The sequence below is a fragment of the Pecten maximus genome, chromosome 15, assembly GCF_902652985.1.
Source record: "Pecten maximus chromosome 15, xPecMax1.1, whole genome shotgun sequence".
NCBI classification, from domain to species: Eukaryota; Metazoa; Mollusca; class Bivalvia; order Pectinida; family Pectinidae; genus Pecten; species Pecten maximus.
Genome location: NC_047029.1, coordinates 25,839,064 through 25,853,619, shown reverse-complemented (window position 1 = coordinate 25,853,619; position 14,556 = coordinate 25,839,064). Strand labels below are relative to the sequence as shown.

Below are 14,556 nucleotides of genomic sequence, written 5' to 3'. Positions count from 1 at the left end.
GATAGATATTATAATTTGTTGCTTCAAATGGCTGTTTAACTTTTTATTTTAATTAAAGCAAATCATCATACAGAGTTGATGCTGTCTGACAAAAAATGCTTACATTATACAATTTTAATTAGATATTAATGGACATGTTTATAGGTGTATCCTGGCAACACTGTCACATGATCACAGACTGCTCTTACACAGTACATGTGACACCCAGTCAACATGGAATGTGGTAAGTAATTATAACATTATCATAGAATATACATAGGAAACCCAGTGGACATGGAATGAGGTATGATAAATTAAAGTTATCATAAAATTTACATATTTCTAAATAGTTAACTTAGAATACCATCATCTTTTTGTGAAGATGGTTTCATTTTAGTTTTGAAATTTTAAGTGATTGTAAGAATTTTGGAATTAGACTTTTTGAGAACTTAAAGATCAAATGTGATATAATTATTCTCCGGACAGTTGATATTTGTGTAAAGCCTGATTATGACTTGGTTGATGAGCATGTTAAGGTTTTGACTTTTTCTATGTTTCATTGGTGACCCCACAGGTAGCTGACTTGTCCAGTTTATACCTCGAGAATTCAGAGTGGAATAATGGCAATCCTACAGACATCCATTTCCTGAAAACCAAAATGCACAGTGTGTCTGCTCTGGGTATGTACATTTATATACAGAAAATGTATTATAAATATTTGAATGGATTTATTTTGGATTATAAAAATTTGAGTAGTACATGTATATTTGAAAGTAAAATCTTCTAGCTGCTGTGAAATTCTTTTTTTACTTTAAACTTCAGAGGTCTGAAATGTTCTGTTTAGTACAGTTATATGCAGCATGATTAAAAGCAACACATCTGAATATTCAATTATATCTGAATTCCTGCCAGGTTCCCTGCAAATTGAGTTTACTTGTTGTTATAGAAACAAGTTACATGTCATCTGAACGGTTCTCACAAGGGTCATAGTCATATATGACCTTTTGAAATCAAAAGCTGTTACATAGAATTTAATAATTCAGTGAGATGGGCATATATATCTTGTTAATTTTACTGAATAGTAAGCTAGCATACATGTGGATATTAACTTATTAAAGGGAAATAACACAGCAAGCAGACACTAGTGAAACCGGCTGGTACTAGTTGTGGAGTTTTATACAGCTAATATTTCTTGGCTGTACCAGTCAGACAGTTCGTGAATATTAAATTTCACACAATCATGCCTTGTAAATTTACACTCTACAGTAAACACTTCTGTATATTAGCTGGTATTTATTTTTGCTCTATATTTACTGACCGTGAATTTAGCTACATTGTATATAAATCCCCAGCATATATCATAAACTATACATAACTATCTATATTTAAAAGGTGTTTTATGATCATTATACTTAACTTCTGTAATTTTATACATTTTTGTCTGCTACACCTTCACTGTGCTATTTATAAATAAAATCCAGAGATGGCATGGACTACCACATGTACAGATCAGACTCCAAACTGCTCAACAGAGGTGGCCATTTTGTCTGTTGCAATGAGAAATGGTGATGTCCCTGCTTTGGTTGATCAAGTTTCCATGCAAGTCTCGGTAAGTTTCATAAGAGCTACATACATACACATTGACTTCTAAAAGTGTTTCCACAAAATAATAATTGCTTCTCTAGTGAGTGCAAGTCGGTTCATATTTCAATATTTCATTATATTTCACACATTTTTCAAAACATTAATGTAGCTCAAATTCCATAATTGTATTTTGTTTCAAGTTCCACATGTTTAATACAGTAACTGTTAATTATTGTATGTCTAGTGGTGAAGGTTATAGACTTGAGTGTAAGTTGTTTTGCAATCAGGAAATATCAGTACATTGGAGCTGTCTCAACTGGACACTTGTTTAATCTAGGTCCCTGTTTAAACTAGACACTGTCTAATCCAGTCTGTCTCAACTGGACACTTGTTTAATCTAGGTCCCTGTTTAAACTAGACACTGTCTAATCCAGTCTGTCTCACCTGGACACTTGTTTAATCTAGGTCCCTGTTTAAACCAGTCAAATAATTTGGTTCCGATCAATTTCTTCTTTATCTGTAATAATTATAGTTTAAATCTGTCTAATCTGGACTCGGTCTTTTCTGTAATCCAGCCATAAGGTTCCATCTTTACACTAGTTCTAAGTACCCTGGGCATACTGGCATCCGCTTCAGTCTGGTCTAGATAAAAACAAAACAAAAAATCGAAAAAAGTGACTGGTAGCTTCCTCCTTAAATGAAACATGAAGGAAAGGAAGTTTAATCTGTGACTTTTTCAAGCAAATTTATTAATAATTGAAGTTGTTAATGGTCTATTTTGATTCGGTGACAATGTGATGATATCAACGAAATAGCCATGTAAAATTTAGCATACATTGTTTTTCATAATTGTTTAGCTTTGCACATATTTAGATACAATATACCTGGTGATACTGTTTCCAAGAGTTGTGTGTATATGTTTATAATTAATTTTCCATTGTTTGTACGCAGAATGCGGCTTTCTGATTGGTTGAGATTGTTTTGCATACCAATATGAAAAAAAATCCGAGAATGGCACGAAAAATGTGACGTCATAATACGACAATTGACGTTGCATATTGATTTGAGAAAAAGAATCCCATATAAAACCAGTGAAATTGTACATAAAACATGTTTTAAATTAGAATTTTTTTTTCACAAATTAATTATAAGCATTTCTTAGTAAGCAGATTCTTACAGAAATTTGCAAACAAAAATTTTTTCATACCCCTATGAAACTAAAAAACAATTGACATCAACGAAAATGATTAATTATTAGCCATGCTAGATATGGAATGAAGGTTTTCTATTTGTAAAGTCTTAACTTACAGGGAAGATTGTAAGCTTTTGAAGAAGATGACCTTCACATCAACTTGTCCTTCTGCATTGTCATGGTTACAGATGCCAGTAACTATGGCAACAGGTACATGTATTTCTTATGTTTAATACCAGTATTTACTCAATACACCTCTGTGTTAGAAAACTCTCGATCTATCAATATTATACACTTGCTACAGAAAAGCGAGTAGTGTGTCTCCACTAGGGATCGAACCTACGACCCTCGGCTTGGTGGTCCGTCACTCTACATGTACCTATTGAGCTAAAAGGAAATTCACCCTATTGCTATATTTAAAGGTATAGGTAGAAGACAACCATATCAATACCATGTATACTATACTTACAATTTAAACCTTCGACACACAGAGGCATACAGGGATATGTGTGTATGTGCTCCTAAATCCAATGTCTTCTAAATGTTGATTTTTCAGGCATAATGTGAAATTTATTATGTAGAAAATTTAAGGAGATACATACTCATATATGCTATAAAGTTGTTAATTTTGTATTTTCAAGTATTTTATATTATTATTTTATGTTTTTTTTTAGAAAATAAGTTTAGCCTTGAAATATATATATATATATTTAGGGAGAGAGAGAGAGGGAGAGAGACCAATGCAGTCTGTTTCAGAATCCTCTTTGCTTCAAAACTTGTGATAAAACAGCTAAAATGTTAACCGACTTTGATCATTACATCATGACTTTGTGCTTTAACAGGTGAAATTGTGGATTATATGGCAGTTGGATACCATAACGGAACTGTAGTCCTCACGGCGGTGAACTTACAAAATGGTGATATTGTGTCATCTCTGTCCCTCCATAGTGATAAAGATTTGCTGACAGTAATGTTTCTTAATATGAAAAGGATTTCACAGGTAAGAACTGCTGATGATAGTGCATGTTTGTAATGTTGCCAAGGTAATTAACTTTTAGATAGAGAAAACCATAACTTGTTCAGTTGACCTATAGAACCAAATATGCACTCAGGTAATCAATATTCGAATTTAGTGGCTCATTCTCAGAACCATGCTGTGTTAATTTAGTTGTGAAAGTAGGACCGATTCCCATCATTACGTTTCAGATATTTTAAGTTCAAAAAACCCATTTGATTCTTATTTTGCAGGATCAGATTTTGGTGCTGTTTGCTAAGGAGTTTTATCTGATGGTTCATGTGGTGAAAATAAAAGATGACAAAATGTCTGTACTTCACACAAGTCATGTCAAAGTGGAAACTGAACTAAATATTACAGGTAGGTTATCAACACTGTTTTATCTGAATATCAATTTCCCCTGTTCTCAACCCTTCGATGGGATAAGGAAATTTCACACTGTTTAGTTGAATGGAGAATCAAGTCCCAGTTTCATCAACATTTCTTAACTTAAATGCTTCCTTAACTTAAAAACCCTTAAAGAGTTCTTTAGCTACGATTTCCCTTTTCATGAACATTGCATAACATAATAAAGGAGCTCCTTAAAGTTCGGAAAGGCTGATTTTAATCTGGTCCAGCTGCTGTACTATCGGATCATCCAAGCTAGCTAGCTAGGGTAAATTTTCTTAAACATTTTGCTCTGAGATTGTTAATGAAAGCAACCCCTAGATGTTCAAGCATCATCTGCATGTTTCTGTACGGTCCAACATACATACTTATCATCAATTCTTTGCATTTGTAATGTTGTTTTTTTATGACTAAGTTATGTAATATAACATATCTGTAATTGTTTACTTAGCTGTATGTTACAAGGATGAGACGTTGCTCCTGTCCACCTGTGATGGCTTCCTGTTCAAGGGAAGTGTCATTATCACAGATAAAGGTAGGTAAGATGTGGCTGGTCAATAATCCTACCAATATGGTGAATTTGGAAAGTTTATAAATTGCTGATACACCTAACATGAGAAGATCCAGGATATTCAAGTAGGAGGCTGCAACAGATCATTGGTCATGTAATCTCGGGTGAAGATTTTAGGTGCATGGTTCAACATTCCCTACCCATGTCAGTTCGTGTTTCTTGGGAAGCTGAGAAACGGGCAGATCTGTGCTGTTGTGGTGTCATTATAGGCAAGACACTTTACCCTAATTGTTCTGAATGGCATGCAACAAGCCTTCTGTATGCTGTTCAGTGAGGTAGTCACCAACTACTACAAAGAGACTCCCCCTCAAAATGACCCTGGCTGTTCAAGGGGCGATAAACCCAGAAAACAAACAAACTTGGATCCATGTAAGATGTTTTTGTAATCCCTGAACAGAATGAACAGTCACTGTTCATATTTAATGTTCATGTTTTGGTAGGTGTGTCCGTGAACCTTCATCAGTGGAACACAAACTTTACCACGACGAATGGAGACAACAACTGGCAGTGTTATGGTGTGGACATGTCCGACAACACAATGCTGATGGGTGCTGTACTGGCGTATGTCTTAATAATAGTTTTTAAGTTGAACAACTTTTGAAATCGTTATGCCTGTGCCACACAAAGTCGTCGGAGGCATGAGTGATGAGTGTTCCTCTTTGTCTGTCCGTTACAAATTTTATTAGTTTTGCTGAGGGATTTGCTATGGTCATGCACTCATGAAAGGATTTTGAAATGAAATAAATGTTCTGTAGTCAAATTGTATTTTTTCCTTTTTAAATTTTTTTCCCAAAATTTTGACGTTTTTTACTTTTCAGTATCTCTAGCCTGAATCTCCAAGTTAAAGATTTGAGACTTTTGACTATACATATTGTATCCTGAACATCTTGTTTTTCTATAGATCATCAAGAAAAAACTACGATGCTTTTAAGATAAGGATGTTGAAGAAACCACTGGAGGTAAGTCCCAATTATGACTTTGAACTAACATTTTAGTTTAAAAGTTTGAATGAATGGCAGAGAAATGTTATTACATGTAACTCCTCTCTAGGAGTCAGGGAAGGAATTTAAAGATCTACCAACTGATCTGAAGTACTCAACAATAATTACACTAGCAAATAACAGATCAGCAACAAAAGCATTTTTTTTTTTTTTTAATTTTTAATTTGGATAATTTTCCAAGAGTTATGCCCCTTTAATTGTAGACCTGGGGCCTGTTCGTTTATCTTGACAGACCTGCAAATGTCAATACAGGCCTTGGGAGTTTTGTCGAGACTTGTCTGAAAACAATATAAAAATCGCCAGGTTTGTCTTTATTTCATAAACGAACAACAGTGGTCCTACTGGATCAACCCGTTGGACTGCAAAAACAAAAATGGCCCTGGTAAATGTAAACGTATTTATTTTACAATTGATAAACAAGGTATACAAACTTATATGAATCACACTTGTTCGATCGCTTGGATTGAAGCGTTCTAGTGGTCTTAGTTTGGGAGGAAAACTGGGGTACCTGGAGAAAACTCACATGCATAGGCAGGTGACCTCATACCTTTTCACATTTGATTGGGGAAATAGAACCCTGGCCACCTAGGTGAAAGGTAGGGAGTGTTTTACAGTAGTGCCACCTGATCACCCTGAAACTTATACCTGGTACATATTACTCATGTAATTTTGATGGTTTATCTAAGAGTTATGCCCCTTTAATCGTATGCATTATTAGTACGTACAGCAATATCTTGCAGACATTTTCTGGAATCCAGTAAAAAAGGGAAAAACAGGAACTAACAAGGGAAGAAACAAATAAAAATGAAACAGGAAAGAGAGACTGATCAATTTATCTATCAAGTTCATGCATCAGCCACAGGCATTGTGCGCTGTATGGCAGCATAATCATGTCACTGTGACATTTTAACCTTCATTTTTAGGTTAAAGGTCAATTGGGTGCAAAATTTGCAATAACTCTTGTCTGGGGTTTAAGTTTTCAACTGTTAAAGATATCTTGATAGAATTGAAATTATATAATTATACATGAATTGATAATTTCTCTCAGTAAGGGGAGAATGGATTACAAATCTCTAATTCAGAAATGTCAGCTGCAACATAATTACAATTACATCCTTTACACTAAATAACCATGATTTTGTTACAGCTGCACATCCAGCTGCTGTTTCAGGAATCTGATGAGCTAGAAAGACTGCAGAAGAGGGTAGAGATGAAGATCAAAGATCAAGCAGGTAGAAAATTAAAGTGAAGATCAATCTATATTTTACTTCCTGTGTCATAATAAATCGGACCACTACAGTTGGCATAATTGAACTGTATGATGCTGTTTTTATCCAGCACTAAGCCGGCCCATATATATTGCAGTTCAGTTAAAATTCCTGGTACTAACACATACCATTTGGTTGTTCTGTCAAAAGCCAACCCCAAACTTTGAGTCAAAGTTTATTTGTTAATTGGCCCCTTGGGCTTATTATACCCCCCACTTAGTAAAGGGGGGTTTATAGTAATCACTTTGCCTCTGTGTGTGCATGCAAATATCCATGAGTCAGTCCATGATAACCTTGTCATGAACCCCTGAACATATTACTTCATATTCACACCATTCCATCACACCATTAAGCTAAGTTCTATATATACCTAGCAAGTTTTTGGTGGTCATCGGACAAGATAAACAGTTAAAGTTTGCACTTGCCACTTTTAAAATAAAAAAATCTTGCGTTTTTGTGTGCAATGATATCTTGTGAACCTCAAGATAGATTTAGTTCATACTCACACCATAGCATCACACCTGCCAGGTATACACCTGATTAGATTTTGTTGATTATTGGTCAAGGTTGAAGGTCACAGCTAGGTCACACTTGACCACTTGAAATTAAAAGGTTATGTATACATGACATCTTTTGAACCCCTGGACTTTATTTCATAAATAAGTGTGTGGTAGTCTATCTAGATGTACATGAATCCTAGCTCACTTTGCTTTTATTTATCAATGAAATCTAAGAAATTGTTCTTTTTATAAAACTTTTGTCATTACTGTTCAATACCTGAATATGTCCGTAGTGTCTCTGATGTGGAGGATGATATTAATAAAAGATTTAACGTTTTCATGTTGAATGTTCCATTGTAGTGCCACTATAATGTCTGATCTCATGTTAAATATTCCATTGTAGTGCCTCTGACACGGATGGTCGATGTAATGGAAACATTACGCATACACCTATGGCAGGGTAATGATCTTGCTGTCGCTGTCACCTCCCACATCTCTCGCCCTACAGCCTGGTACACTCTGCCACTCAAAACACTCCGGGTTCTCAGGTAAGATATAGAATAAAAAATCAAAACACTTTGGGTTCTCAGGTAAGATATAGAGTATAAAATCAAAACATTCCGGGTTCTCAGGTAAGATATAAAGTATAAAATCAAAACACTCCGGGTTCTCAGGTAAGATGTAGAGTATAAAATCAAAACACTCCAGGTTCTCAGGTAAGATATAAAGTATAAAATCAAAACACTCCAGGTTCTCAGGTAAGATGTAGAGTATAAAATCAAAACACTCCGGATTCTCAGGTAAGATAAAGAGTATAAAATCAAAACACTCCGGGTTCTCAGGTAAGATATAGAGTATAAAATCAAAACACTCCGTGTTCTCAGGTAAGATATAGAGTATAAAATCAAAACACTCCGGGTTCTCAGGTAAGATATAGAGTATAAAATCAAAACACTCCGGATTCTCAGGTAAGATATAGAGTATAAAATCAAAACACTCCAGGTTCTCAGGTAAGATATAGAGTATAAAATCAAAACACTCCGGGTTCTCAGGTAAGATATAGAGTATAAAATCAAAACACTCCGTGTTCTCAGGTAAGATATAGAGTATAAAATCAAAACACTCCGGGTTCTCAGGTAAGATATAGAGTATAAAATCAAAACACTCCGGATTCTCAGGTAAGATATAGAGTATAAAATCAAAACACTCCAGGTTCTCAGGTAAGATATAGAGTATAAAATCAAAACACTCCGGGTTCTCAGGTAAGATAAAGAGTATAAAATCAAAACACTCCGGGTTCTCAGGTAAGATATAGAGTATAAAATCAAAACACTCCGTGTTCTCAGGTAAGATATAGGGTATAAAATCAAAACACTCTGGGTTCTCAGGTAAGATAAAGAGTATAAAATCAAAACACTCCATGTTCTCAGGTAAGATATAGGGTATAAAATCAAAACATTCATGGTTCTCAGGTATGACAACGAGTATAAAATCAAAACACTCCGGGTTCTCAGGTAAGATACATAGAGTATTAAATCAAAACACTCCTGGTTCTCAGGTAAGATATAGAGTATAAAATGAAAACACTCCTGGTTCTCAGGTAAGATAAAGAGTATAAAATCAAAACACTCCTGGTTCTCAGGTAGGATATAGAGTATAAAATCAAAACACTCCGGGTTCTCAGGTAAGATATAGTCTAAGAGTATAAAATCAAAACACTCCGGGTTCTCAGGTAAGATATAGTCTAAGAGTATAAAATCAAAACATTCCGGGTCCTCAGGTAAGATATAGAGTATAAAATCAAAACACTCCGGGTTCTCAGGTATGATATAGTCTAAGAGTATAAAATCAAAACATTCCGGGTTCTCAGGTAAGGCATGGAGTATAAAATCAGATCATGTGTCATTTTATGCCCCCACCATGATATGGTTGACAAAATGAAGTGTTACCCTTCCTTCTGTCACAAGTTTGGCTAAAGACTTTTTGCAGACTCTGTCATGTGCTCATTTATTGATAGGATTCAAACATTTGTAATTTGGAAATACTTTAAGAGATCAAACAACAGTGTGCAATCAAATTTAAAATGATTTTATAATATTTTGCAGTTTTGTATTACATGTACACGTTTCACAAATATTTTTGTAGTCCTATTTCATCTCACCTGATTGTGATGAATTCATATGGAAAAATCTAAAATTCTGCTGTTTTTCTCCTAGGTACTTCCTGATCACCATCACTTTACATATACCCAGAAACCCAGATGCTACAGAAGAGAATCAGGTAGGTATTGTGTAGATGATGTCCAGATCTCTACCTGTCGGAACAGGCACAAACAATTCTTAACCGTTTCAACCCTTAGAAACTTTAGTGGACTCTGCCATTCATTTACCATTTGAAGTCCAATATGGTCAGTAGGGGTTAAAGGGTTGATTAAGTGCCATTCCCTACTCATTAGTGTATCTTTCAAAAATAAAACATTTAATTAATTGTAGTTTGTATTGTGTGAGTGCCTAGAAGTTCATTTTATTGTCTGACACATAGTGATGAAAGTCTTCGGCCTTTTTAACTCTTAGAAAATAGCTAATTCAATATATAGTTTCCATAAAACGTATTTTTGGCATTGAGAAAAAATTTTCATTTTCATTTCTGTCATGATGTTGTCATGATTTGGTGTCCACTATGTGCTGTGTGTAGTCTGTAAACTTTTTTATTAAAAAAATACTCCTCATCAATGCTTATCAATGAGTGGATTGCAACTAGATATGTTCTAAATCATTACTAGGGGAGAGCAATCATTTCCAACAATAAATGGTGTCAGGGGCTAGGACAAAAGCTAATTTGTAACTGTCTTCAATTTTGATTTTTTCTCTCTATTTTTCATTCAAATGGAAACATCGATAATTCTATATAGTGCCTGAATTCTCTGTGGACGTTTAGTGGTTAGACACCATTAAGGCCAATGGGCCTCTTGTTTTATTAAATATTTTGATTTATATACTCCAGGAAGTGGCTCTTGCTGAGAAAAATATACATAAATTGAGAGACGTAATCATAGGAAGGTATATTACTGATTCCTTGGAGGTCCTTCAGAGTCGGAAAGAGGCAATGACGGAAAAAGGTGAGTTTACTGGACATTCCACAGCTACTTACAGAAGGAATAGATTTAACATTGAAAATTAAATCAGTTAATTGTACTGCACTTTTTATATCAAATTTAAAGTGTACCATGACTATATCTATTAGAATAAAATGCACATTCTGCAGTAAAGATTATTAAGAAACATCTGGATGTCTCTTTGAAAACATTAGACATTGCATTAAGATCAAACATGATTCTGTGTTGAAGACAACAGAGAAATGATAATGAAATCATTCAAAGCCAGAGAAAGCATGTGTTTTGTAAATATTCAGTCCCTATGTGATTAAGGTGAGATGAACTTGATGATTTTTGTATTGAGATTTATGAAACTTTTGATTAAACTTGTACCGTCATTTTTTAATGTATTGTAGATAAGAATGTTTGTTCAAGCATGCTTCAATTTATGGAACACCATCAAAAAAAATATGAAGAGATGCCAATTTATGCCAAGATGGAAACATTGAGACAGTCCTTTATAGAGAATAACAGCAGATGTTACAACTGTTGTATATGTGGAGAAAATATCCTTGTGTTCTCATATATGTTACACGGGGGTCTATTTGAGACATGCTTTTGCCTTATTTTATTCTCTCCTGGATAGATGTTCTGATGTTATGTGAGTCTCAGTTATCTGAAAGGGTTGCAATAGCTCACAACTGTTGTATATGTGGAGAAAATACCCTTGTTTCTTCATATATGTTACATGGGTGTGTGTGTGTGTGTGTGTGTGTGTGTGGGGGGGGGGGGGTTCTGTTTCAGTTTGGGACATATTTTGTGTAATTTTATGCTCTCCTGGATAGATATTCTGATGTTATGTGGGTCTCAGTTATCTAAAAGGGTCACACACAAAAATACCTGCCATATAACTTTGGTGATGATCTGAGGTATGTGGTTCGATGTTTCCTTACCGTGACAGTTTGTGTTTCTTAGAAAGCTGAGAAACGAGTCGGTCTTTGCTGTTATGGTTGTGTCTTTGGGCAAGACATTTTACCATAATTGCTCAGGATGGCATGTAACGAACCTCCCATATATTGTTCATTGAAGTAGTCACAAACTACTACAATGAGACCCCGTCTCAAATGACTTGGCTGTTCATGGGGTGATACACCCAGCATAAAAACAAAACAAACAGAAATTTAAGGTCCTTGTTAACATTCTTGAGTTGGTGGCACATGGTGAAATCTTATTCGTTTGGTTCATATGAGGGTCACAGACAAATGTCAGTCTATTTACCTTGACAAAAGCCTACCTGCCGCTATTGGTGACAACTTCACTGTCAGCTGTAAAGAAGGCCACACATTCGGTATGTATTAACATCTCTTTAATATTAAGTTTTGTTATTTTGGGAGGAGAAAAAAAAATCACTTTATTTTCATTAATTTGTTTATAAGAACATACATGTACCTATTTATTAATATCAATTTATTTTCGATAATTTTCAGTCTTAGGTTTAGTTCCAAAATAAAATACTTCCCTGTACCAATCCATGGACATTAAATACCTTACTGTAATATGAGATATAAATGTTGATATTGAATATATTGCTTATTTAGTTTGAATATGGTATTCCACAGTATAAAACAAAATGTGGCATAATATACAACAATATTCGTTCCAGACTCTGATGAATATCAGTAGAATGATGTTTATGTTTCAGGATTGTGTTGTCAGACATTTCAACCATTAATGGAAACTCCGTACAGGACGTGTAGTAACTGTAAGGTACATGCTGTATCTTACCCCAACAGAGCAGGTAAATCATATAAAATAATCTAGTGATATTTTAACATGGAACTATTACATAGTACATTGAAGGTAACCTCCCTTACATAGCAGTTACATACATATACTGATAATTTTATTGTAGCAAAGATATGAAGTTGGTAATTCTCAGCTTATAAGTAAAGGAAGAAGCTGTTATATGTCCTGGCAAGTTGAATAAGGGGTTTCTTTTAGTTAATGGAGGTGAAGTATAGTGTATGTTTTAAATATTTATCCAAAGGAAATTTTACCCATGTCTCAAACTGGTACAATGAAAGAGACGTCACATAAGAGATATCAGTACTACATAGGATTTTAAACCAGGATTTTGGTTTAATCTAAAGTTCAAACAATAAGAGGAGACGTGAAAATTTCACAAAAACATTTATCTAATTTATTCTTTGCAGTCACCTTTATTTGATCTGATGGAAAGTGCTGAAGCATGATGTTGCTCGATATTGATTAATCTAAGCAGTTAAAAATGTTCTGTTTATTTGAAATACATATTTACTGTATTTATAAATTATCTGAAGGAGAATTGAAATTATAACAAGATTTTATTTTTTGATGTTTCAGGACTACCCTGGCTGACTGAGGCAACAGAATACTGTACGATTTGTGAGAACTTTTTATTTCCATGCATTTGATAAAGTTGATGTGAAAATACTGTATTTCTGTGTTAAGCATGATGCAATTCATTTTAGAGAAGCAGCTTTTAATGATTCTGATGTAGTCATACGGAGGATGCTGTATTCCTACGTATCTGGTGAAGTTCATTTGATAGATACAACTATTTATGAATCTAGTGTTGTCATATGGAGGTGCTGTATTCCTATATATCTGGCGAAGTTCATGTGAATGATACACGGACAGCTATCTATGATTCTTCTCTAGTCATACAATGTATGAGGATGCTGAATTCCTACGTATCTGGTGAAGTTCATGTGAATGATACATTAACAGCTATCTATGATTCTTCTCCAGTTCATACAATGTGTGAGGATGCTGAATTCCTACGTATCTGGTGAAGTTCATGTAGATTTATGTCTCTGTATGTGACAGTTCATGGACAATTGTGTTTTGGTATGACTGTTCTACAGTTTATACGAGAATCATATGTTTGAGTCGGATACGTATCCTTTGTCCGATATTATCATAGCAAGAAAATGGAAGGAACCGAAATTTCCTTGTGTTAGTATGTTGGACATGTATGATAAAACATTAAAGAGTAATAATGTTTGATTGGTATTGTTTTTTATTGACTAGTATTTTTAGCTCACCTGGACCGAAGGTCCGGTGAGCTTATGCCATGGCGCGGCGTCCGTCGTCTGTCCGTCCGTCCGTCAACATTTGCTTCAAATCGCTACTAGTCAAAAAGATCTTATTGGATTTTGACCAAATTTGGCCAGAAACATCCTTGGCAGAATAGGAACAGATTTTGCATAAATGGTGACTCTGACTCCCGAGGGGCCAAAGGGGCGGGGCCCAATAGGGGAAATAGTAGTAATTCCTTTAAACCGCTATTCGTCATAAAGTTATGTATGGATTTTAACCCAATTTGGTCAGAAACATCCTTGGGGGAAGGGGAAGAGATTTTGCATAAATGGTGACACTGACCCCTGAGGGGCCAAAGGGGCGTGTCCCAATAGGGGAAATAGTAGTAATTCCTTTAAACCGCTACTCGTCATAAAGTTATGAATGGATTTGAACCCAATTTGGTCAGAAACATCCTTGGGGGAAGGGGAAGAGATTTTGCATAAATGGTGACACTGACCCCTGAGGGGCCTAAGGGGCGTGTCCCAATAGGGGAAATAGAAGTAATTCCTTTAAACCGCTACTCGTCATAAAGTTATGAATGGATTTGAACCCAATTTGGTCAGAAACATCCTTGGAGGAAGAGAAACCTATTTTGCATAAATGGTGACACTGACCCCCGAGGGCCAAAGGGGCGGGGCCCAATAGGGGAAATAGAAGTAATTCCTTTAAACCGCTACTCGTCATAAAGTTATGAATGGATTTGAACCCAATTTAGTCAGAAACATCCTTGGGGGAAGGGGAAGAGATTTTGCTTAAATTGTGACACTGACCCCTGAGGGGCCAAAGGGGCGGGTCCCAATAGGGGAAATAGAAGTAATTCCTTTAAACCGCTACTCGTCATA

General features: G+C 35.2%; 1 protein-coding gene across 1 annotated transcript; it reads left to right on the top strand.

The window, feature by feature from the left end:
* Positions 1–204: 204 nt before the first annotated feature.
* On the top strand, positions 205–13,636 carry LOC117344235. The gene is made up of 17 exons (XM_033906913.1): positions 205–223; positions 554–659; positions 1,461–1,588; positions 2,874–2,965; positions 3,598–3,755; positions 4,004–4,130; positions 4,609–4,692; positions 5,169–5,289; positions 5,630–5,687; positions 6,877–6,961; positions 7,901–8,045; positions 9,714–9,777; positions 10,501–10,615; positions 11,008–11,157; positions 11,886–11,939; positions 12,294–12,389; positions 12,974–13,636. Exons 3-17 carry the CDS (start codon positions 1,542–1,544, stop codon positions 13,042–13,044), a joined length of 1,467 nt encoding a protein of 488 aa, XP_033762804.1. The 5' UTR covers positions 205–223; positions 554–659; positions 1,461–1,541; the 3' UTR covers positions 13,045–13,636.
* The last annotated feature ends 920 nt before the right edge of the window (positions 13,637–14,556 follow it).

Coding starts and splice junctions, on each gene's coding strand:
- LOC117344235 (XM_033906913.1), top strand. CDS start 1,542: ATGGTGATGTCCCTGCTTTGGTTGATCAAGTTTCCATGCAAGTCTCG. Junction 1,589..2,873: donor AAGTTTCCATGCAAGTCTCG/GTAAGTTTCATA, acceptor CTTAACTTACAG/GGAAGATTGTAAGCTTTTGA. Junction 8,046..9,713: donor AAAACACTCCGGGTTCTCAG/GTAAGATATAGA, acceptor TTTTTCTCCTAG/GTACTTCCTGATCACCATCA.